The sequence below is a fragment of the Ptychodera flava genome, chromosome 1 (assembly GCF_041260155.1).
Source record: "Ptychodera flava strain L36383 chromosome 1, AS_Pfla_20210202, whole genome shotgun sequence".
In the NCBI taxonomy this organism is placed as follows: domain Eukaryota; kingdom Metazoa; phylum Hemichordata; class Enteropneusta; family Ptychoderidae; genus Ptychodera; species Ptychodera flava.
The window spans coordinates 30,551,752-30,577,941 of NC_091928.1; the positions used below are offsets into that span (position 1 = coordinate 30,551,752).

General features: G+C 36.7%; 2 protein-coding genes across 2 annotated transcripts; both read right to left on the minus strand.

The window, feature by feature from the left end:
- Positions 1–460: 460 nt before the first annotated feature.
- LOC139135023 (uncharacterized) lies at positions 461–8,865 on the minus strand. The gene is made up of 4 exons (XM_070702191.1): positions 8,680–8,865; positions 2,774–4,513; positions 2,133–2,275; positions 461–1,773 (listed from the first exon to the last, which is right to left on the minus strand). The coding sequence occupies exons 2-4, from the start codon at positions 4,275–4,277 to the stop codon at positions 1,651–1,653; spliced, it is 1,770 nt and encodes a 589-aa protein (XP_070558292.1). The 5' UTR covers positions 4,278–4,513; positions 8,680–8,865; the 3' UTR covers positions 461–1,650.
- Positions 8,866–17,472: 8,607 nt separating this feature from the next.
- LOC139136883 (histamine N-methyltransferase-like) lies at positions 17,473–23,177 on the minus strand. The gene is made up of 4 exons (XM_070704763.1): positions 22,955–23,177; positions 20,038–20,247; positions 19,045–19,386; positions 17,473–18,098 (listed from the first exon to the last, which is right to left on the minus strand). Exons 2-4 carry the CDS (start codon positions 20,234–20,236, stop codon positions 17,755–17,757), a joined length of 885 nt encoding a protein of 294 aa, XP_070560864.1. The 5' UTR covers positions 20,237–20,247; positions 22,955–23,177; the 3' UTR covers positions 17,473–17,754.
- Between the last annotated feature and the right edge of the window lie 3,013 nt (positions 23,178–26,190).

The window sequence follows — 26,190 nt, forward strand, 5'->3', positions numbered from 1 at the left end:
GGTACACGTTTACGTAAGAAGGTATAGTAGTTTTGATTTTACTGACTGAAACATACTTAATCATTAGCAACGAATCAAAACCATGCCCTAACCCTCCTTATATACCTGAGCCTAATACTATGATAATAATTAATGCTAAAGATCTGCAATCGTGTCAATAACATTCAAAATTTGCATTCTGTGCGTGTCGATCCAGAGGGTTTACACTTCCGAGGCCTGACAGTTGCCATGTATGCCGTCGGTATTTGGTATAATTGGCTACATATTGTATTCTGTAACTTAACACATATCAATCGACGGTCAAAATATACGCGAAAAGATGTTTACTTTATGTCATTATTGCAAACACAGCTTACGTTTCACATCTTGCAGACAGTGTACCGTGTAACTATCAAAGTGTCTGTACCAACGCCATTTAATAGGTAAAGAACAACGACAATACCAAAATTAGAATTGTTCTACTTTTATAGTTAGATTTATAATCTATAATATATTTAATTTATAATCTATAATATATTTAATTATTGCATTGTAGCTGTATTACAATATTTTGTCAAATGACTATATAAAGTACAACGATAATCAAGTGCACTCTTGAATGAAATACAAAAGACTCAAGGATATGTGTCTTTTCAAGCTTGCACGGAGCACTTTAGCGAGAGGACGTGTAACAGTTATCATTTGAATGGCAATTACTAAGAGCCTAGCTTGTCATTCACATTATCAACCCCCTGTAGATTTCGCTCGTAATATGGACTTATGAAAGTAAGTTTTTACAAATGGTGAATTCGTAGTAGGAGCATCATGCAAAACTGTTTCGGAAAGCATCTAATGTTCTCAGTTGAAAAAACTTTACACTCTATTGCAGATTAGATTTCATCTTAATTTAACAGCAAATGACTTGGAAAAAATATACGGACGGCTGTGAGCGTCTTTGATATTACACGTAAATGAAATCCTAACTATTAAAAGTCATGGAGCCATAGATCGATCTGTTAACTATACAAATCATTATATACATTACAATACTAGCAATACGACCTAGGCTGTAATACCTACTCGCAAAATCTGAAATTCACAATTATCATGATAAACACGATGAAAAACCAACAATCTTACGCAAAATTTAATATAGATATAGACAGGACAAATAAGAGTATAACAACTGATCTGTAACAAAAAGATCATTCATCATATGATTTTAAACTCCGAAAACTAGGCAGACAAAACTTTGTACAGTGAGAGCAAACAAAAATGTGAAAAGTTGGAAATGCTATAAACCGTAACCTAGAAAGTGTTTCGTGGGTTTAAAGTAACACAAGAAAGTCAAGTGTTTTAACATCGTACAGGAAATACCTGCTTTTGCTTCTAGAAATGGTTATAAAAAATGTGAATTTCAGCTGGGTATACTAACCCTTGGGTCTAGTGCTTATCAACGTCTTGTAAATTCGACATGGTGCAAAGTTGAAAACAAACTGCGGTAAATATCTACTGAACTCTATATAAAGGTTTCATTTTTTAAAAATAATGAAATTCTATCACAAAAATAAAAGTAAACTTATGAAATACAGTGAAGGCATTCAATCTAAATTCGGCGAAGAGAACTTTGCGAACCACAATGATCCAGTCCTTTGGGCACCGCCGTCATCTCTATGCAAGTTCGTCGGTCTCTAGTCTTTCTCGTAGATCTCTACGGTCCACACGCTCAAGGGCTGCCTTTAGCCCGTCCAATGTGGCGTCACTACCAAGCTTTCGCGTCCAATGCAATAGTCCCTGTAATTTATAACATGGTAATGTTGGAGATTTGTTTTGGCCCCACAACAAAAAACAAAAAAACCCAAAAAACAAACAAACAAACAAACAAACAACACTAAAACAAACACAAATATGTGTGTGTCTGTCTCTATGTATGTATGTATGTATGTATGTATGTATGTATGTATGTATGTATGTATGTATGTATGTATGTATGCATCATTCCATAATCACAAACATAACAATAGAGAGAGAGAGAGAGAGAGAGAGAGAGAGAGAGAGAGAGAGAGAGAGGAGAGAGAGAGAGAGAGAGAGAGAGAGAGAGAGATTATGCATATCCCAGTGTAATTTTGTATTTGATATTTGGAAATAATTACCTGAAATGCCCTTTCATCGACGGTTTTATAACGATCTCCAATAATCTCTATGCGGGCTTCTTCAATGTCCAATGTACGCAACAAATCCAGCCAGTCTGATCCAATCTTTTTAGCTATTGACTGGAGAATTTTATGTAGACATTCTGGGATAGATAGAAAGATAGATAGATAGAAAGACAGACAGAAAGAGAGATAGATAAAAAGATAGATAGATAGATAGATAGAGATAGAGAGATAAATAGAATAACTTATTAGACATAAATCGACACATATGTATGTATGTATGTATGTATGTATGTATGTATGTATGTATGTATGTATGTATGTATGTATGTATGTATGTATGTATGTATGTATGTATGTATGTATGTATGTATGTATGTATGTATGTATGTATGTATGTATGTATGTATGTATGTATGTATGTATGTATGTATGTATGTATGTATGTATGTATGTATGTATGTATGTATGTATGTATGTATGTATGTAAGCTTGCCATATCAATGAACGTTTTCAGGAGCATCATTTGGTTGCACTACCCGTTTTTTCCTCATATTCATGTCAATAGTTGAGCCGAACGTTTGTGTATACAACAGATTTTTAGGAGATGTTTGTACAAATACAAGAGATGTATTTACCTTTTCCTTTTTTGATCTGTATCTTTGGTTTGTCTGGAGGCTGTTTAATTTTATAAGGTTGAGATTTATTCCCATGTCGACCCTGGTTTCCCAGATCGCAGCTTTGTATTTGACGGCTCACAGTTTCTTTTATCGGATATGGCAACTTTCCAAATACTGAAGCCAGTGGTAGCTCTTCATTACCTGCCAGTCGATCACCACCAACGACTTGATTTGGTTCATCAGAAGATAAACTGCAAAGTCCGTAGGTTTCTTCTGAAGTCAGCTGATTCTTGTTGGCCATCCATTTTTCATTTGCAAGAACTGCAATGTCATTGATTTGATCGAGGGTTCGTTCGGGTCGGTTAATGGTGTTTTGTGTTGTTTTAGTCCGTTCTTTCATTTTCATGAAGTTTTGGGAGGCAATGCTATTTTTTGGATTATTCATGAGCTGGTCTTCCCCCTCTACCAAACTTTGGGACGATTTGTTGCAGGGAGATGTTAGATCGCTGTTATGGGTTTGTGTTTTCTTTCTTTCATCACCAGTTTCTTCTCTCTGTCTTTCTGGCGAGAAATCCGTTGGGATATTTGTATATGTTGATTGGTCTTGTTGAGCTTGCCAATGCATGAAAAGCTGGTAGCCGCAACTGTTTGGTTGAACTTGCTTTTTGTTGATTTCATCTTTTAAACTACAAGCTGAGTTTTGATCTTTGAGGCTGCTGTTCTTGGTTGATGCGGAAGCATTCGTAGGTTGTGACTCTTGGCAGGTTTGAAAATGCTTTATCATATATGGTGCGATTTGCTTATATTTTCGTTCCACGCTCGCCAGCTTTGTGCAATCATGTGCCGTGGTTCCTTCTTTTAAGCTGAGGTCTCCGCTGTAGTCAAACTCGTCCCCTTTCTCCTCGATTGTATTTGATTCCATTGATTTATTGCCGCCAACGAGCAATACTGTTTTCTGTGTATTCTGTGCGTCAGAATCAGGAAGGGTTTCCTTATCAAACGTTGCTACACCACTGTCCACACTACATTTGAGCTCTGAACTTTGGTGCACCTCTGTCGATTTCAGTTCACATTCTCCAAGTTCATATTTTGGATTTTGGTTCTGCAGTTCGGTGATTAGATGTTTCAGCGTCTGCTTTTGCTTTAAGACTTCTACGAGATGTTTTTCGAGTGCCCCCTTCTCCTTCTTTTCTGAGTCTAGTTTGCTCTTGAGGACAGAGTTTTCCTCCATGTAATAGTTCAATTCGAATGCGTATTGACTTTTCTCTTGGATCAACTTTCCTAGTTGTGATTCTTCAGATCGTGGGTCGTCATTGGATGTGGATGATGATGTTAAGCTGCAAGAACTTCTTGGGATAGATTTATCCTCCAATGTGTGTGCTTTGATATCCTCTTCTATTCGGGTAATCCTGCTTACTACCTCGTTCTGCTTGCTGTTGATGTTGCTCACAATATCTAGGATCATTGAAATTTGTCCAGCCAAATCATGGGGTCCAGGGTTTGTTTCAATATCACCCGCCATAAGGAGCACTAATTACCACAATTAACACCGCGATCGAGTGTTAACGGACAAATACAAGCTGTAATATTGTCTCTCTTTTGAAGGTTCTCTTTCACCTGCCTCAAAACATCTCATTTCACATGTGCATCGTAATCGGTAGTTGTTATATCCATTGTTTTACAGCAACATAGAGTAGTGTTCAGTCAATTGGCAATTTCTTCCTTTATTCACAATTGGTAAACCCGCCTTAGAGAAATCTGAGGAAACAGGCGAGTGTATTATAAATATATGGTTAAATTGACGTGACCACAGGAATCTTTAACTCATGAAATGAAGATGATAATGAGTTTATGAATACAGGATGTTTCGCATAGAGTGTCTGTTAAGGATAAAGTTGTATGAGTGACTTATACCATTGTCTATTTTTCACCTGCGCAGACCCCAAACATTTTGAAAAACTGTACTGTACTGGCGAATCCGCTATACAAGCATGTATGAACCGGAAGAATTGCTTTAATCACAATATGCCTTTTTGACAGTAGTGGTTTAAATCTTTAAACTTGAGCATCCTCTGACTTACTGCTAGAAGCAGAGCATGATAAAACGCCTTCCATTCGTCGGAAAATTTGAAGAAAGGTTAGCGTTTTTCTGGGTTAGAGCGAAGCATGATGTTGCCATCCTTATAACACCATGCCAGAATTTCTCTAGTGAGGAAAAATCTCAAACAGGTGTACATAATCGCATTGATATCAGAGCTGATTAATTTTTCATAAACTTGAGTTGTCAGTGGTTGATCTATAACCTCACTTTCTAACTATTGACGTATTTGTTGTACTTCATTTATTATTGCAAACCTGTCAAAAGACTGCCGGCACGCTAATAATGACAGATTTCAACGATGGTTTTAAATTTAATAGATATAAGCTGCACCCGCCCTCCGTGTCTTAGCAAGGCTTGAAGAGAGTATTGATCTTTTTAAAGAAGCAGACCGGAGGACAAGTCCAACCTCATTACTCAGCGAACATTCCTTAAATGGTGCTGCTATTTGGTCCTTAAATTAGTGTAACAAAAGAACAAGGATCAGTTCACTCCTGCAGAGCACGTCCACCATGACTCACTGGTTTTGTAATTCATCAACAAAAGCTCTATTGTCGGGGTTTGGGTTATTCCATTCATCGATTCTATTTTCGATAGCTTGTAGTTTATGTGCATTACCGCTTGAGTCATGCCGTAAGAATGTCAATTGTGTCTGAGTCGTCCTATGTCATCAGGTATCAGCACTCGCAATTTTAATCGGCCTTGCCCAGATACGTTAAAGCAGTGTCAAACAATTGGGGCGGGCAACCAAACTATTTCGTCTATTTAACTTCAGTTTTCATTTTTGTTCATGTTTACAATTTACGATGTTGTTAGTTACAGAGGCATCCTGTGGTCTGAAACTAATTGGCAAATTTCGAAAATCGCATCAATACATCTCTGTTGTACATAGGACAACTGTCTGCATTTGGAACATTGCGTGTCTCTGCTATTGAAAGGATGCTGTGAAAGTTCCATCAGGATCACAAGCCTTAAACTACTTGAACTCCACCGTCTGATTTACAGTAGCAACTTACATGCCGTAAGAATGTAAATTGTGTCTGAGTCGTCCCATGTCATCAGGTATCAGCACTCGCAATTTTAATCGGTCATGCCAAGATACGTTAAAGCAGTGTCAAACAATTGGGGCGGGCAACCAAAACTATTTAGCCTATTTAACTGCGGTTTTCATTTTGTACATGTTTACAATTTTCGATTATGTTAGTTACAGAGGCATCCTGTGGTCTGAAACTAATTGGCAAATTTCGAAAATCGCATCAATACATCTCTGTTGTACATAGGACAACTGTCTGCATTTGGAACATTGCGTGTCTCTGCTATTGAAAGGATGCTGTGAAAGTTCCATCAGGATCACAAGCCTTAAACTACTTGAACTCCACCGTCTGATTTTACAGTAGCAACTTACTTAAAGCATGCAGTAGCTGCTGGTTAAGGTTGTGGCATTGCTTAATTTCTTTTCAACTATCATCAGCGAACTTTCTACACAGTTTGCAAAAGAGAGTAGATATCATAAATTTTCAGTCTTTTTACTATTCAATTTATGACACTTTCCCCATAAAAATTCCCTGTTTAATTATCCTAAAAGATCACTCTCACACATTTGCGAAAACAAAATATTTCGAGAGTCTGTGATGGAACGTAATACCAGTATGAGTACATCAGGCTATCAATAGTATATCATAGCGAACACCGGTGAAATATGCTCAACTCGAAGATGACACATACCTTTTGTGGATAAGCCATGAATTTAACTCATTTTATGCGCCTTTTGGACAATATGTACTTTCGCTTTGTTTGTATAGGGTGCCGGAGATTTAGCTTTGTGTCCCCCCAAAAAATTGGCGAAGTATCTCAGGCGAAATTATAATGTCTTGCAGTATACCGAAACCTTTTGTCCAAGAACATCATTGCATTATGCAGGGGTTGAACGCATATTGTATGAAAGTCTGTTTTGTCTAACGAGATAAAGCGCTGAGTCAGGACTTCCAAAGATGCGTAAAAACAATTACACTTGAAAAACACCTTCGGCAATCACATATTCCCAGGGTACAATATTAATATTACAAGACTCCAGTTTTATCTTAACCATCATTTACTGCTGGGGCCTTTGCTGAATTATTTATTGTATAATGTTTTGAAAACTTTAATTTTTTGAAATAAAGTGTTTATGACGAGTAAAACAGGTTATGAAGTAGAAATTAACAGAGTGACGAATATGTCTTCTAATCTGCAAACGACGAATGGTCTGTTTAGCCATTGACAATGACGGAGGTCATATATCCAACATCGAAAGCGTAATCACGTGACCAGACACTACTTAATTGAGTGCTTTTTCATTCTCCGTTCAACCACATTTCTGTGAGTCCTTCACGTACATACATACTATTATATTAAGGCGCTTTAAATAACATTTTTTGTTTGCCCGCAGCGTGCTGGTAGGTAATTAGGAAACAAACACAGTGTTAAAACTATTACAAATAAATTATATTTCAAAACGAAAGCATATAAAATTGAGCTTGAGTTTTATGTCTGTGATTGTTTTTTCCCTGGCTAGCTGGCTGGTAGGTTTTTCCAAAATCAAAGGACGGCAAACAAAGAATTTCTTTTAAATGGCCTTATATCGAAATACCACAGAATTTACTATGAGCGCCTTAGTGATGAGTGCCTTTGTTTCTTTATTTGTTTTGTGTCGCGATTAAATATATCTACTTCAAATTTAGTGATTCGAAATATTATTAAGATATAAAAGAACGACTTTCCTCTACAGGTATTTAGCATTTACCGACTGGGATAGGGCATGTGACCACGACTCGTAAATTATGGAACCAATTTTCCTTGTTCAATGGATGACGTCATTAACACAATGGTTATGAGTCACCTTTCTCCCGCTGATAAATTACTGTACGGATTGTTAAGACGAAGAAAGAAATGTAACACAGCTGGAACTAATTTTGGATTATTGGGTAGTAAAGTAGTAATGTTGTTTAATTTGCAATTGTAAGCTCATCTGCCTGGTTTTGTTGTTTTGCAATACACTTGTTTTTTTGGGTGATTTGTATTATCGCAACTTTCAGCAATGGGCACCTAACACCTTATAGAAATTTGAACAATTAAATGACCAAATTATCCCAAATTAGTCCCAATCGTTCGAATGGACCAATCGCATAAACCATTGAAACATCACACAGTGTGTTACATCCATGCATTAAACGCTGCAAAACCACTAAAGGTCAGCTCTATGAACTGTTGGCAAGGGAAAGCAACACAATGTAAACATAAACATTGCTAACGTGCTTGGCATACTAATATGTAGTAACCAGCCTACTTCTTTTCATTCGCATCGTACAACAAAGAAAGTACAAAGAAGCCATTCAGAGATAAATACTATGTAGATCCTGAAGAAGTACGTATGCAATTATCGCCTAGTTATCTATTATCATTATCATGAGCTATGCAATTGTCTCTTTCATGTCTATCTATAGTCAAATCTAATGCACCGTTGTCAGGCTAATAACAAGAAAAACATTGCGACGACGTTCTTCACGTGACCTTTTTTCGATGAATACACATCTATATTTACAGTGCACACACTTCCGCCTTGTCACTGCCGACAAGAAACATTTCTAAAGATACACATATTTCTTGTGCCGTTTGATATTAAACGTGACTGAGAGATAGCATGTCACTGTGTTAGTATCCAGTTAGTGATATGAAAACATTTGCTGAAAGTTTAAAGCTCGTTTACTGTACATTGTCAATGATAAATGCTACGTTTATAAATAGTCATATCATGAACCTCCACCAGGGTCATGTAAACAACACTTACCTTATCATTTTGGTTATTAGACTCTTCAACTATGTGGTTGATGATTATAATAGTCTGCGATGCCTTCAATATTTAAAATGCATCAACCAAACTTTCCTATAGAAATCAAGGTGTCCATTGCGTTCCTTACACTTATCAGATGACATAAGAAGACAACAACGGAATGTTTGTTGTTGTTGGTAATTTCCTGATGGATTTTATCCCAAAGTGCACTTCGGCGGAAGCTCAAAAGAGATGTAGCAGTGATTCGACTAGAAGGCGGCTGATAGATGCCCATTTTAAATAACCGTTAGAGGGAAATATACGCCCGACTCAATGATGTATACAAGTAGGTTGGTTTTCTGACTCAAGACGACCATTTTAGACGGCGTAAATTGGCAGTAGCAGTTCTAAGATGCCATTGGAGATGCCATTGATAGTCATTACATTTCGATTGACTTCTCTACCTGCTTAGATTTGCGTTTTTTCGTGACACTGTGTCTGTGATCTTCACCTCTTCTCTTATTTTATTACTTGTGTGACGGCTGTGGTGTTAACTTTATCAATTAATCCGCTGATACGGACAGCCGATTAGCCAGTTGACAATGTTGTCGGAGCGATTAAAGTGGTATGTATGAAATAAATAAAATAAAATAAAACAAAATACATCGTTGCGCATAAATTCCCACTTCTCCCTACCCAAGGGGACTGACCCGTGTCCCCTGTGTCGAACATTGAAGTTATTTCCAGGGCTTCACTTTTAAGCCTCAAACACTGTTCTTCTTTTATAGTAATTTGTGGTGAAATGACGATCATCGTTTTTGGTTTCGTCTCAGACGTGAGAGACGATCCCTCGTTTCGCATGTACAGCAGTAACGCAACCAGATGTGAACTGAATGTATACTCACGTACAACATGTTCATTATATAGTAGTAAGCTTCACAGAACAATCAGATATCTGTCAGATAATTGTATAGAGCAGGTTTCATCAACTTTCGCACAGTACTCTCGGAGTTAAATCACTAATTATAAAATAGCTATCAGTGTCACTGCCGGCATGCAGTGACAGTATTAACTTTGTGTTTTGACAATATTTTTGTTCAGTTTAGACAATTGCATTCTTGTTCTACTCCTTACAGCATGTTGAGCTATGCAGTATTCAGCTTGCCCACACAGCCTACATGTACCGTGCATTTGTATCATTTACAAATAACTTTCAGTCAGAACTCTAATTAAATTATCATCAATATTTATACAAATGGGCTTTGTCGACAAACTGAATATTGAGTTTTTCAGCATGCTGTTGAGAGACACCAAAAAACTGTATTTGATACATTGCATTGAAATATTAAAACAAATTATCAACAGTTGCAGCCCCTGCCACATTACCGTTGCCTACTTGTTTTTTTTTACGAAAAAGTAATGGCTTTAATACATTTTAGATTTTTTTTCGAGATTAAAGTCATAAATGCAACCTAACAGTTCTAGATTTTGTTTAATTATTATAACATTAGAAGCATTGGACGACATCAAAATTTTCGAAACCAAAATATTTTCAGGTCCCCCTATAGGCAGAGCAAACTTTCAAGTTTCCCCTCGACTACCTCAAGAATTTTGAAATCCTCCCTGAATTCCTCCAGCCCCCCAACCACAACCAGCCTAAAGAGACTTGGGCGCCGACCTTTTTTACCAGCTGAGTTGATACTATGACTCTTGAATCCAAAGTTTATGAAATCTTACTGTATTCTTTGATTATTCGTGCTACGGTCCAAAAATACCAGCGTTGAACATGGAATATGCCGGTGTTATGCAACCGTGATACTTAATTCTACAAAGATAACAATAAACGCTGATTCGTAGAATTGGGTGACCTGTCCTATGACGTCACAACACGCTGACTGACGTTGTACGAATGCCTGTACGAACAGTTAACGAAAGAAGCAATGGCAGCAATGGCGGCAAAAGATTCGAACTTGTTGGAGGAAATCGACGACAACTTCCTATCCTGCACCATTTGCTCAGAGCGTTACAAGAATGCTAAAATTCTACCGTGTTTGCACAGCTTCTGTGAGCCGTGTCTAGGTAAGCTGGCTGAGAAAAGTAGCGCCATAACATGTCCAATATGTCGACGCTCACACGATCTTCCTGATACGGGCGTGTCTGGTATTGACGCCAATTTGTTTATCAACGAATTGGTGGAGATGTTCAGAAAACGGGAAGAGAGTTCAGAAGCAGCCACACAATGCCAGGGTTGCAGGCAGGCTGAAACTGTCAAACACTGCGTTGTATGTGGCTTTGATCTGTGCAGATATTGTTCGGCTTCTCATGGAGTATTACCAGTTACCAGGTCACATCGTTTGATGACCTTAGAAGAGTACCAGGCTGCAAAGTCCATTGACCCCGTTTCTGTACAGCCACCGATCTACTGTAAGACGCATACTGATAGCCAGGTCGATGTCTACTGTGATACATGTGAAGGAACTATCTGCCTCAAGTGTACGGCCTTCGATCATCCGATCACAGCGCATAAATACAGATACCTGAAGGACGCAGCCGCAGAATACTCCAAAGATCTGGGGGGCGTAATCGACGAAGTGAAAGAGAAAGAAAATGAAGCTCGCCAAAGCATAGCTGTAGTCATGGAAACGGTCCAATTACTTGATAAGTGTTACAAGACAGAAGAAGCGAACATGAAACAACACATCCAGAAAACTATCGATGACGTCACTCTCATGATACGTGAAAATGGTGACAAACTTCTTGGTGAATTGAAAGACGAGTACGACAAAAGGAAAATAAACTTGAATGCACAGCTGAAAGAATTGGAGTGCGTAGAGAGTGACATGTCATATGCAAGAGAGTATGCTGAGAAACTGATGCATTATGGGAACGCTTCACAGTTGATGTCAGCCAAGAAAGGAATTGCATCTCAAATGGAAGAATTGTTGAATGTAGAGACAAAAACTAACCCGACTGAGACTGATCATATGAAGTTTCAACCATGTGATGACTTCTGTTCTACAAAATCTATTGGTGTATTACTAACATCCATTGCATCAGTCATCGATGTTCCAGAAATTGTCAGAAAAGGCGAAGACATCACTTTAACCATATCATCAGACGATGAAATGCTGAATTTGTTTCTGTCATGAAGAACCTGACAAAAGCCAAGAAGAAATTAAAGCAATAAATAACAAAGACGGCACGTGGAGTTTGAAAACCCAAGCGAAGATGACAGGAAAACATGAAGTCACAGTGTCAGTATCCAAGAGACCAGTCAAAGGCTCACCAGTGACAATCAATGTTATTCCACAGAAAGGTTTGATTTGTAAATTTGGTAGGGAAGGGTCAGGTGTAGGAGAGTTGAATGATGCTTGGGGAGTCAAACTAACCAAAGATGGGAATATTAAGGTCTGTGAGCGTGGAAATAAGAGACTACAGACCTTCACTTTAGATGGCCAACATAAATGTGTAGCCACGTTCAGTAATATTTCAACAAATATTTCTCCCATGTTTTCCACCGTATCAGAGGATGGAAGTATTTTTACAACTGAAAGCAAAGGTCAGCAAGTAATCGTCCACGATGAGAATGGTAGAGTGTCGCGATGTTTCGGGAAAGGTGTGATTACGTATCCGTTTGGAATTGCAATAAGTCCTATGAATGGCAGGATTTATGTTGTAGATTACGATGGCCACTGCGTACACATCTATAGCCAAGCTGGCAATCATTATAGTTCTTTTGGCTGTCAAGGTCAAGGTGATGGTCAGCTGTATAACCCTTTAGGTATTGTTATTGATGATGAGGGCAGAGTCTTTGTATCAGAATTAAACAATCACCGCGTCCAAGTGTTTGATACTGAGGGTCAATACCTGTATACTTTTGGCAGTGCCGTGTCTGGTGATAATCAGATGAGATATCCACGAGGCATGTCATTTGACAGAGATGGCAATGTGTATGTGTGTTGTGATAACGGAGTGATGAAATGTGACCCACGTGGTAAATTTATCTGTCGAATTGATAGCGATGATAATCAGGCAGTGGGTCGTAATGGTATTTGTATAACTGATGACAAACCATTTGGTAGTGTTGTAGTGGTCGGCAAAAATAATTGCATCCAGATTTTCATGGAGTGAATGGAATCTATCCGTGTATCAACGCTGACTAAATTTCTTTTAAATTAATTAAAGTGAAGGAAACATGCACACATAAGGAACATTAAGTAATTACAGCGGAGTGTGCCAAGGGAATTCAGGGATGTTCCATAATGTAAAATGTGACCCAGGCCCTGTCTACAATGTGACCCCCTCTTTTCGAATTTGTAAAATATAACACTCCCTGTTCCACACTGAAATTTTGAAATTGTGGTATGATCTTACCAGAACTGCTTCTGTCCCGTATATACACCGTCATGTTTACCCTGTATTCCCATCCTTCGTCTGTTTTTCTATCAGTTGCTTATTTTTTGAAATTTGACCTTGTTTTCATATTTTAAACAAACTAGGTCGTACTCTTACCATATTACTGTCATCAAAATTGATAATTTTTGTATGTCAACGATGACGCTTATTTGTTATTTTTGAAACACAACACGAATGTGATATTACAACTCGTGGGCTCTTTGTACACTAATTTTTCGACATTACGTATCATCTCTAGTCATTTTTACTGACTTAGATATTTTAGAACGTGACAGGGAAGTCATCTCGAAGTCACTCTCAGTAGACAGAGAAGCAACCCTTAGATATTTCACAACCTGTACAATCTTTGCATTTATGATGAGTTTTGAGTGTTTTGTCTATATTCATTTTAAAAACTTCACTGGCAAATTTATTTTAATACAATGATGAGACATATAATTTTTTATTAAGGTAGTGTGTGCCTCGAAAGTGAAATACTTTAACTTTTGCTCAAACTTTCCTAAATGATAGCTTTAACCATTCCCTTTCCAAAATCAAGAATAAAAATCGGGGGCCTCCTTGCAAAGTTTAGTACTGGAGAAAGAAATCACCTAACATTTACCTGTATTCGAAATTCAATATGGCCGCCATCCCTACATTAACTCCATGTGGAAAAGTGAGCTTTTGGTTTTTGAAAAACTACGACGAAACTTTTTCTGATGGGATATATGGAGCAGAATATAAAGAAGCATTAGTTCACGATCGTTATTGAGACATAAACAAATGCATAGTGAGCTAATGGCGAGCTAAGGTACTGAGAACATTTTATGTAGAAAGTTGATGTAATTGTTTTACACAGTTGACTTACTTGTATTTTCTAGTTATATATTATCTGGTTGTGTATTGTTTGAGGCTAATTAAATCGAAGTCTATGTAGATGTTACGGTTTTGATTTGCGATTTTTCCATACCTCACGCAAGCTGTCATATTTTCTGTGTATGGTACTATAAATGTACACTTCAAACACATTTTAACCTCGAGAAGTTAGATTCAGCCGAATAGTTAGTTGTTATTCAGGCAGCTGCTACTAAACAAAGAGAACATCTTTGTTTCCTGGTTGTTAGCCTGCTAATTTTACGTTTGCCATTTTTCGTCGTTTTAGCAACGAAAGGTATAATTCAAACATTTAACTAACTTCAAAGCATTTGACTCCAGAAAACAAAAAAAAAATTATTCCTTTCTCATATTGAGACATTTCGTAACACGAGGCACATTACTTTCGTTTGTTAACATATTGAAATAGGGGTATTGATTGAATAAAGAATTTCAGTGTAACGCAAAATTTATCCCAAGGGTCACAGTCGTTAGCTCGTTACTTTTTCACACTGTCATGTTCCATTTACTATACCAATCTTTATGTTGCAAGAACACTAAAGTGTGACTGCAGTTGTTCAGACATGTCATCCTGCAAGTTCCCAAAATTAAGGATGGAGAACGTTAGGCATTATTCGGCTGCCAGATGATGAAGTCTTCTAACCAATACAGCATTTATAAGTCACAATGGATTTGTTTATAACTAAAGGACAGGTCATAGTAAACCACATAGATGGGATGTGTTATTGATTTGAGAAGGGGAATCATGACGGGAAATGGTATCGCAAGTAGAACTGTCATTTTGATATTCACAATCAAAAGCGGGAGTACACTTTTAAAAACGCTCGCTAGGGGATCATGGATGGTGAGCTTTTCTTCCTTTATTCAAAAACCGTTAAAGACATACTATCCATGAGTATACAAAACAAGTTCATAATATGATTGCCCATCATTGAAAGGAGCTATTTGTGTCGTCTATAAAAAGACTTTGAGTAAAGATCTTCTTACTTTTAATATACATTCACAAAACGCATCTTTACATCAGATCCTTCTCAAACTAATGATTTTAAAACTGGCAGTCGAATACAGACTGCATATCATCTTCCGTACAAACTAATTTTTCTGAGCAATTTCTGCTTCAAACTTGATAGGACCTCCTATTTTTCTCTATACTAAATATTTGTGAAACTTTGCCGACGAATAATTCACCAAGAAAAGATATTATTATAAACCTGCGCTGTAAATTTGCAACTCGTTATTGTTTGATGTTGAAGTGAAAAAGTTAGTGAGTGAGTGAGGGAGGGAGGAAGCGAGCGAGTCATCTTTGCAGGAGTGGAAATCTCTTTTGCTGGAATGAAAAAAACACGAGGGAGGGGCATTTTTAGAAACCTCAAAATAACAAAAAACAATAACAGTCTCCGATAGTTTAAAATGACCAGTCACTAACCATTGATTTGTCCGCGGTGTCTAAACTGATTTTTTTGCCGAGTATTCAACCAACGTCTCATAGTAGGAGAACGTTAGACATTATATGGCCGCCAGACGATCATGTCTTCTGACCAATACACAATCTATTGGTCTCAGTGGATTTGTTGATAACCAAATGACCTGTCATATTTAGCTTCCTATAATATTAGCGATTTGGGAAGGGGAATCATCATGGGAAAAGCAATGTCAAGTAGGGGTTGTAATTGAGAAAATTACCATCAAAAGTGGGGATACGCTTTGAAATAAAATTTGCTAGGAGATCATGGTGACCTCTTCTTCCTTTATTCAAACAAAGCCGCCAAACGCATACTATCCATGTGTGTCATACTAGTTCATCACAAAGTTGTCCATCATTGAAAGGAGCTAGTTTTGGCTCTCAAATGGTTTTGAGTAAGGACTTTTACTATTAATATGCGCAATTCACATTTCTACATTAGATCCTTCTCTCACTATTGATGTTAAAATTGGCAGTCGAATATGAAGTAAATTTCATCTTCCGTACAAACTATTTATTCTGAGCAATCTCTGCTTCGAACCTGATAGGACCTCCTATTCTTCTCTATACTAAATATTTGTGAAACTTTGCCGACCAATAATACACCAATAAAATATATCATTATACACCCGCCCCTGTAAATTTGTTCTGTAGTTTTATTCTGATAATTTCATTTGCCAAAATTTCGGCTCCACACAACAAGATTGGAGTAATTGTTATTGAGGACAAAGTAATATCGAAATGATTTGTAATTCAAAATCAATGTATGGAAAGCTTCCTTTGTCTTTTTGTAAGGCATGGTTTGTTTGGAATTTTTATTTTGGGAAACGAATCCCTCCGCCATAGCAAAAAAATTATTAGTGTTGTTATAGATGTTCTCCTTTGATTATAAATTTTCTCTTGCTCTTTTCAAGATTTATTGCATTTGTTGTGCTAGTGTATGTGACGAGATAAGACAGTTTTGAAGACAATTTCATAATCCGTCTACAGTCGCTGGAACAAAAACTGGATTCATTATATGCAAACTCAATACACTGTTTGGTATCTCAGCAAACAGTGTTGGCCTATCAATTGATAGCAAAATATGTACGAAAAGTCAAATTTGTCATATGCGTTACCTGGGTGGTCACAGTTGACAAAGTGCCACTTTTGTACCATGTTTATCTAGGTAACTTGGCAAATGTGGTAAAAAGGTGGTAGTTTGTCAACTCAGACCACCCAAGTAAAGTATATGACAATTTGACTTTTCGTACATATATACGTAGCTGGTGGAAGGTCATCAGAACCGTCTTGAATAAGGGTAGTTACATGTTGCACCTTGTTTAATATCAATAGCTGAATGAAATCCCTCATATATACCAATACGTATCTACTTCTGATCAATTTACATTCATTTGACAATGTAAACATTCACCATATATACAAATTCTGCATATTTAGAATTAAGGCATCCCCCCAAGAGGCAACAAATTGATTTTACCTATCGAATGAATAAACGGGACAGGTTGCACAGATTTACGGGCATGTTTCACAAATACTACTCGCGCAACATGGAAGTAGCGTCAAACCTAATTTAGAAGAATAGTTCCTCTGATTTGTCTTCTATTGAGCAGCAGCGGTACAGGGATATTGTAGAAAGTGTCGATGGAAATATTTCGTTTAACAAAATGTGGTTGACATGCGTGATACGCACTGTCAACAGTTTTTTTCACATAGCCAACGATGCCGTGTATATATCCAATTGTATCAATTTGCGACACCTTGTGTTTGGATGTATGAATGAGGGAGTCATCTTGTGAAATCCTCTTGGACGTTTTAAAAAGAGAGGCAGAGTCAATTTTAGAAACCTTGTACAACAAGAACAGTGACACCCTTTTGTTACTCTAAAATTACCGGTCCCCAACCATTGATTTGTCAACGGTATTCAAATGTACATGCTAGTCTTTGCCGATCTTTCAACCACGACTCTTTCTAATTATGCAAATACACGATGAGTTGCCACGATTTTAATAACATGAATTATTTTTCGTATACATATTTTTGAAACTTTCGCACTCGGAATCTTCAAAACTGATATACAGTCTGCCCGTCTTCGTAGTGACATGTGCTCGGAACACTGATTGAAAAGTTGATCGAAAGCCGAAGGCTGATTCTGGGCTCGAAAAGACAAATCGGCAAAAAGTAAAAAGACCCCACTCATTTTAAATATTCACGCTCATAAAAAATAAGATCCGCTGATAGACAATACCTTCAAAAGTTCAAATTGTGTTCTATGGTAACTGCTTTTGAGAGCTTAAGTTCGAAATTTCCGATATTATTTAGTGTACCGAGTTATACGGACGCTACTTGGACTTTATGACAACAATTTCAACTTCAGCATCACTCATATAATGCTTGCCATTTTCTTCGCGTGAATTTTCCTTAACAAAATCTAAAACCTTTGTCAACAAATCTTCGGGACTATATTTGCGGAAGTGTTTCCGCTGCACGAGAAAATCAAGAACCATATTTCCTTCCGCTGACGTTTCGTCAAACACTTCTGATACGTCGATTGCGTCCTCTCGCACGTAGACATGATAGTTCAGCTCCTTTGTTTTCATGTACGAAGCAATATCATGAGATGTGAGTAGGTCTGCTCGGTTTCCTTCCCAATCCCTGTATTTTACAATCAGTTTACCACAACCACCTGCGAAGAAAATCCAAGCAATGGTAACTAAGCAAACAACACAGAAAGATTTCTAAGGCTCTGAATTCGGTATATATATATATATATATATATATATATATATATATATATATATATATATATATATATATATATATATATATATATATATATATATAAAATGTATACAATGTGCCCTCCCGGTTATCACCATAATGGCTTTATGGCAACTTCTGAACTTGGGCATATATATCGCAAAAATTACTGAAAGTGCAAAGTAATACAAAGTAAGAATAACTTTTACTTAGGACGTAAATTTTATAGATCCATGCATCCTGAAATCTTCTGCCTGAAGACTACAGGAAACACCTTAAGTAACAGATTATTACTTTGTACTTGAAGTAATTTGTGATATTTTTAACGCTAAGCTTTAGCATCGAGCACTGTTACTTTCTTAGGAGGACATCTGTTTATATAATATATATATATATATATATATATATATATATATATATATATATATATGTGTGTGTGTGTGGTGTGTGTGTGTGTGTGTGTGTGTGTGTGTGCATGTACTTGTGTGTATTATTTATTCACATGCATAGAGAGACAGACACAGGGACCAACAGACAGACAGAGACACAGAGGGAGACAGAGGGACAGAGAGACCGAGAATCAGAGAGAATCAAATGCTAAAGATATCACGTTGACGCTCCGGTTATTTTGGTCACAATGCCGTATAATGTCCTTTAGGCTAAAATTATACAACCTTTCGCTCTACAAGTAGAGCTCCACTAGGTACATTATTGACGAAAAAATAGATTTGACAAATCAAGAAATGTCAAAAACCTTGATGTTTAAACCCCTCTTTTATCAATTTGCTCTATACGACATAACTGTGTGATAAAAGTCAGATAAGTAATAATGTCTGATGGCACACAGTGAACAATAGAAGACAATTACTTACTTTCTCCACTAGAGATCGCGTTTGTCATGGCTCCTCCCGGCAATAGCAGATCGTAAAATCTGTCCACTGTGCATGTCCAGTCATCCATGTGATAAAGACCATGTACACACACCAAAAGATGGAATTTGTGGTCGTGGCCATCCTTATCTCTTTTCGCCATGTATCCTTCAAATGTGTTTTCAAACCACTCGAATGAGAGGCTAGGGAATTTAGCAGTCATGTTTCGGGCATCGGCTTTGAATTTTTCGAGCTGTTCTCTGACGGGCTCTATGATCTCGACGTGAAAGCTAGATGCCGTCACAACCTTCACCAGTGTCTCTATAATCTTCTGCTCTCTGCACCCTGTACACAGGCGGACGATAAAAAAGACTTTTTTTTGTAATATTCTGTTCATCATGTTGTCGCTTATGTTACTTTTGAATGTTTACACGATCTGTTCATGATTATGTATACGTAACAGGCAGTACATTTCAACAAAATCTTGAAAAGATCGAATGTGTTTTGTTTTGAAAATTCTATTCATTTGATGAAATTTAAGCGTTTGAGGTAGGCGAAAATGCCTGTACTGAACTTAATGTCTTAATCTATTATATGCGATGGAGTTGCAGTCAATGCTATGGCAAGGTCGTTCCAATAGAGACGGTGACTCTTTCGAAACCATACCACTATCATGCTCGTCAATATAATGAGCATTTGTTCGAACATTGATCCAAAATGAAAAGATGGCATTAGTTATGGCAACCGGTGATTTCAAATACCGCTGTACTCAGTAATGATGAGTTGCTATTCGATGCTTTGGCCTTGGTATAACGAATCGGGTTCAGGAGACCAATCAACATTTAAGTTTCAAATATGTAGACTGAATTTCAAATCGGTCAAGAAAAAATGCAAAGTTTCTTTTTTTCCCTAAAACGTCCAGGATTTGTCAAACATAGTGAGTCATTATTCGTGATTTAATATTACGCTCAGAAATTTCTACATTGATACGTGTACCTTGTCCTGTTGCAACTGCCAACACCCGAACATCATGATCGGGTTGAACGACTCCTCGGTCCGACAATCCCTTAATGATCGTTTCCCATTCTGTCTTCCACTGTTGGTCAAACATAGCGATCGATCTGTGTTGGTAAACCTTGAATGCTTCGAAATATTTATCAGGATCACTGTATAGACTTTGAAGGTAAGATGCCATGCTCGTATTTTCTAGTGTAAAATTAAAAAAAATCATACACAAGATACATAATTTATCCGCTATCTTTCAAGAGGACCATGTTTTCGTTTTGATACATGTAACAATAGTTACTTGAGCGAGTTACTTGAGCGAGATTGCAAAAAAGACACATACAATGAAATAAATGAGACGGCGAATCAATTATCAAAGTGACTAAAGATCGACAGATGATATTCAATATAACATAGATGAGTGTACCCTTCAGTACGATGAATCTTTGCCAGATTTGCCAGGCTATTTCTTAAAAGAAAATGTTACTTTTAAGATAATTACAATGATGACGATACTGGGGAATACTTTTGATGCTTTTCAGCGTGGACAAATCTGTCTGAAAATTTAAATCACAATTCTGTTCTTTATCTTTTCATCTTTCCATCCACCAATCAGCAAGGTGTATGGCGGAAAGCCATTGAATTAAAATTAATAAGATGATTTATTGAATGATGTTTCGATTGGTACAAATTATGTGTCTAAAAACCTAAGTATCATAATGAAGATTTTTCCTCTCATTAATTGAAATGTATTTAATGCTTGCAAAGTAAAAACACGATTGGAACTAATTTGAGATAATTGGATTTTCATATTTTTATCAAATTTCTCAAAAGTGTTAGGTGCTGTAAAGCTGAATGTTGCAATGCTGAAAATAACTTATAAAAACAAGTGTGTAATATAAAAAGAAAAGTAGATGAGATCCCGAGATTACATTTGTAGATTAAATCGCCATTACTTCATCATCCAATTATCCCAAATAAGTTCCAATCGTGTTTGTATGAAATCATGTTCTTAAAACTGCATAACATGAAACTTCTAGAAAACAATTTAGTTCTTTGTGAATATGCAAATGTAGCAATATTCTTGAAAGAAACTTTCCGAAGAAGTACCAAAAATTCACAACCTGAAGACCACTATAATGGCAGTGGAGGAAGTTATATAAAATAACGCTATCGTGGCTTTTACCCTAAGAGATAATACAGCCCTTTCTCTAAAGGAAGTCAGATCAATTTTAAACAAGAAAGATGCAATCACAAACTGTTCACTCAAGGCCTAAGTTGATTTAACGGCAGATTTACAGTCTTTGTACGTGTGCAATTCATATAAAAAACAATAGATACCTTTCTCTATTGAAAATAGAAGTACGGGAATCTACAAAACAGTTGTGTTCACAAATACTGAATGAAAGGTTGTTGAGAAATTTGCTACACCGTCTTTTTCACCCTTTTCAGTCTAGAGATTGTGTAAACTGGCATGTCAGGATCCTTCTCATTTCTATAGATACCAATTCATTCATCAACTGTCAGAGTTTTTTTATTGCTTTTGTTGTTATCATGGTTTTGAGTGACATTTTCATTGCCACGAGCTTCATCGGACAACTCATGACCACCGATTTCCGGCAAAATTTCAAGAGCTCCACTCTGTTGTAACGAAAGAAAAGGTTTGTCGTTTTCAAACCATGGGAATATGACCAGCTTACAGAAAGGTTTAGTGTTAATTCGTGAATAAAACAAATGTTAAAAATTTATTTTAGAAAGGATGTAAGCACATTTGTACAGAATTTGAATGACATTCAGTTGACTTGAGATGTTGATGTTGGCTAGTGACGCTATAAATAAAAAATGAATAAATTAACACATCCTGCAAATGTAAACGAATGTCTCTGCCATTCTCAGTCCTTGCCCTTCTCATAAAACCACATCATGATCAGCAATTCATTCTAACTAACAGCATTCACACTCCATTTAATTTTTTTTTAAAATGCATTTTAAGATATTTAAGATATTTAAGATATCTTACGTAAGAAGCATATGCATGTTAATTCAACATATCCACGACACCCTTTGTTTGTGACCCAAAGATATACTCAGGAAGATGCTCATGTATTGCTTCATTGTGTGTATCTTTACAGTAGATTATAGCAGTCGTTCACCTACTGAGAGTTTAAATGTTAAAACCATCTTTATAGTTTGAGCTTCTTTATATAAGGAACTATGCACATAGACACTTGAAACACTGCTGCATACTCTGATATTTTTCTTTATCCAAAACAATGCTTCTCAGCGGACCGAACTTTGTACTCACCCTAGTGGCTGTCATGGTGGCTGCCATCTTGAAAATACCCACACAATGCAACAGGTTGTTTTTCATATGGGGGATATCTTCTTGGCTAGCGTTTGGTTTTCTAATGCATTAGCTTTCTTATCGCGGCGAGCGTTTAGTTTTAATATGCAGGTTGTTCATATTCTCGACTTGGCTCTCTATAGGAGCCCTGGAAACCCTTAATTATACGCATATGACACAATGAACCGTTTTACATGATCATACGACATTGAAGTGAAGACAAATTGCCTTGAAAAGCATATATATACCTCGCTGTTAAAACGGCAACATATGCTCCCGATTACAATGTATAATTTTACTTCGGAACGTTACAGTAGACATAAACGTTACAGCATATAGGCCTACCTTGTTCTTCAAAATTACACATGGACGTTCCAAAGGTAACTTTAAAAAGGTCGTAGAGTGTTGACCTTTTACGTTATGAACGTCTACCTATCGCTTTTGACCCACCCTGAACACACTCATAGTACATGTATATGTGTCAAGCTTGAATTCGCAAATGCGTCATGTGGCTATTTTAAGAAAGGTTCATCGTTCAGAATTCGTATCACTCATTTAACATACCTTTAAGTGTTCGTCTCTCTTGTTTGATCGACGAGTGTCACGACGCAATGTACTCAGATATAAAAGGTTAACGGGTATGCTCTTATACGACAATTCGCGCTTTTATGTAGCCTCATAAGTTAATGGTAATTCGATATCTTTTGCTGATGTCACGTGAATGCTGGTCACTATATATACCCTGGCGAGACAGGACTGTAGACAGCACATTGTGTTAATTTACTCAATATTTCTTATGACTAAGATGGCATAAGCTATTGAACCCGCATCTTCAAATCATGACATATTTACGTCTTCTGAAATAATATAGGGTTATTCACAAAATACGGCCCTGTATGGACGAGCGCTTAGTGAGTGACGTATTGGACGAGCCGAAGGCGAGTCCGATACTTCACTCACTGAGCCCTCGTCCATACAGGGCCGTATTTTGTGTATAACCCTATTATTATACACCTCCCTCCATTAATCGTCCGTATAAACTAATTCTATGGTAAATTTTGAGGGATGCGGCACGCACGATATGAGTGGAACGCGCGCGATTGTTGCGTTGGCACGAAGCCAATTAATTTTCAGTGCAGTACAAGCAAACTTCGCTGAATGTTTTCAATTAATTAGTTTTTTAAAATAAAAATCAATTGCATTTAGACTCAGTTTTGTGTTTAGCGTGTTTTAAACCTTATACTACGAATACATTTTGGTGGAAGTTGTTATTATGTCTATAACTCACCGTAAAATAGTTTGTTTACATCCGATAATCGCTAGGTCAAAGGTCAAACAGGCGCGTCTCCCGTATTCGGGACTCCGCGTACTATACAAAATACGGAAAGTTATTGGACGGTCAAACTCCCATAGGTTACGGCAGTAGGTGTATAATAATGATGTATATTGATAATGGTACATTTTTTTGACATCATAAAAATGAAGCGTCACTTCCTACAGTCATTTTAAATATGACGACGATTCTGTCGGCGCTGTTTTGTGGTAGTCGCTACTACATTCTGTCGAAGGAAAGTATAAAACGTAAATTGAACTATTTCAAGACATTGTTATTTAACTTTACTATTTCTTTGAAGTGAAAGCGATGTTATATACAAACCCAACATTATTAAAGCCCCAGTGCTGCTAAATTTCGATGGGTTTTTCATTATTTTTATTTTAATAAATCAATTTCAACTTCTTATTCTACTCCCCAAAGAATGTTGAAACACCCACTATTTAGCTTGTCAACTTAGCGTCTATATTAGTCGGGTCGGAAGGTAGGGTTCCCATGCACCCCATGGATGTATTTTTTTAACCTACATTTTTGTAATCCTTAGGGTCTATATTTAATGAATTTTGATGTTCCCAAAATCAAATCGTGTCCCATGGGGTTCATTTGGCGCCATCTTGGCCGCCATCTTGGCCGCCATCTTGGATTTTAACGATGGGGTAGGGGTCACGTATCTACCGCTCGACGGAAACAGAAACAATAAAATACTATAGACGTTACATTTTTAGAAAGCCAAGATCATGGCTTTTCATTGATATATAACTTAATAGGGATTAATTAATATCCGAACGTCGATTAGACTTTATATCGGTCATTGGCCGTAAATCGTAAAATTTGCGAAATTTCACACCCAATAATTAAGTTCCCGTTCCTCCAAACAATTTTTCATAAGGTATTTATATATTTTTGGAAGAACTCAGTGCAATAAACAAGAAAAACAACATTAAAAGTATGTGTCTTGAGATTTAGTGGGTGCATGAGCTTGTTTTCTGATTACGCGGTATGCCACATATCCGTGTGTAACATAAGGGGTAGGGGTAATGTTTCCCTTTCTGTTCGAATCATGAATGATGAAACCATAAAAGTGTTACATTTTTGAAAGTGCTGCATCAGACCTTTCTAAAAATATATAGATTTATGGGGAAAAGTTGCATATTTAAAAGTTACAAAGCTTAAACCTTTCGGTTTGTGTCGATTTTAAGTGATTTTTTAAGAAGGAAATTACAACATATGGGGTAGGGGTAATGTTTCCCTTTCTGCCTCGAATCATGAATTATGAAACCATATAAATGTTATACTGTTTGAAAGCTCTGAAATTGGCCTTTCCAAACATGTATAGTTTTATTGGGAAAAGTCCATATTTTAAAGTTACAAAGCTTAAACCTTTCAGTTTGTGTCAATTTTAAGTCATTTTTTTAAACAAAATTTTTACATAAAGGGTAGGGGTAATGTTTCCCTTTCTGCCTCGAACCATGAATTATGAAACCATATAAATGTTATACCATTTGAAAGCTCTGAAATTGGCCTTTCCAAACATGTATAGTTTAGTTTGGAAAAGTCCATATTTTAAAGTAACAAAGCTTATGCCTTTCAGTTTGTGTCAATTTTAAGTGATTTTTTTAAACAAAATTATAATATAAGGGGTAGGGGTAATGTTTCCCGTTCTGCCTTGAACCATGAATTATGAAACCATATAAATGTTATACTGTTTGAAAGCTCTGAAATTGGCCTTTCCAAACATGTATAGTTTTATTGGGGAAAGTTGCATATTTGAAAGTTACAAAGCTTAAGCCTTTCAGTTTGTGTCAATTTTAAGTGATTTTTGAACAAAATTATAATATAAGGGGTAGGGGTAATGTTTCCCGTTCTGCCTCGAATTATGAATTATGAAACCATATAAATGTTATACTGTTTGAAAGCTCTGAAATGGGCCTTTCCAAACATGTATAGTTTTATTGGGAAAAGTCCATATTTTAAAGTTACAAAGCTTATGCCTTTCAGTTTGTGTAAATTTTAAGTGATTTTTTAAGGACGAAATTACAACATATGGGGTAGGGGTAATGTTTCCCTTTCTGCCTCGAACCATGAATTATGAAACCATATAAATGTTATACTGTTTGAAAGCTCTGGAATGGGCCTTTCCAAACATGTATAGTTTAGTTGGGAAAAGTCCATATTTTAAAGTTACAAAGCTTAAACCTTTCAGTTTGTGTCAATTTTAAGTGATTTTTTTAAACAAAATTTTATATAAGGGGTAGGGGTAATGTTTCCCTTTCTGCCTCGAATTATGAATTATGAAACCATATAAATGTTATACTGTTTGAAAGCTCTGAAATGGGCCTTTCCAAACATGTATAGTTTTTATTGGGGAAAGTTGCATATTTGAAAGTTACAAAGCTTAAGCCTTTCAGTTTGTGTCAATTTTAAGTCATTTTTGAACAAAATTATAATATAAGGGGTAGGGGTAATT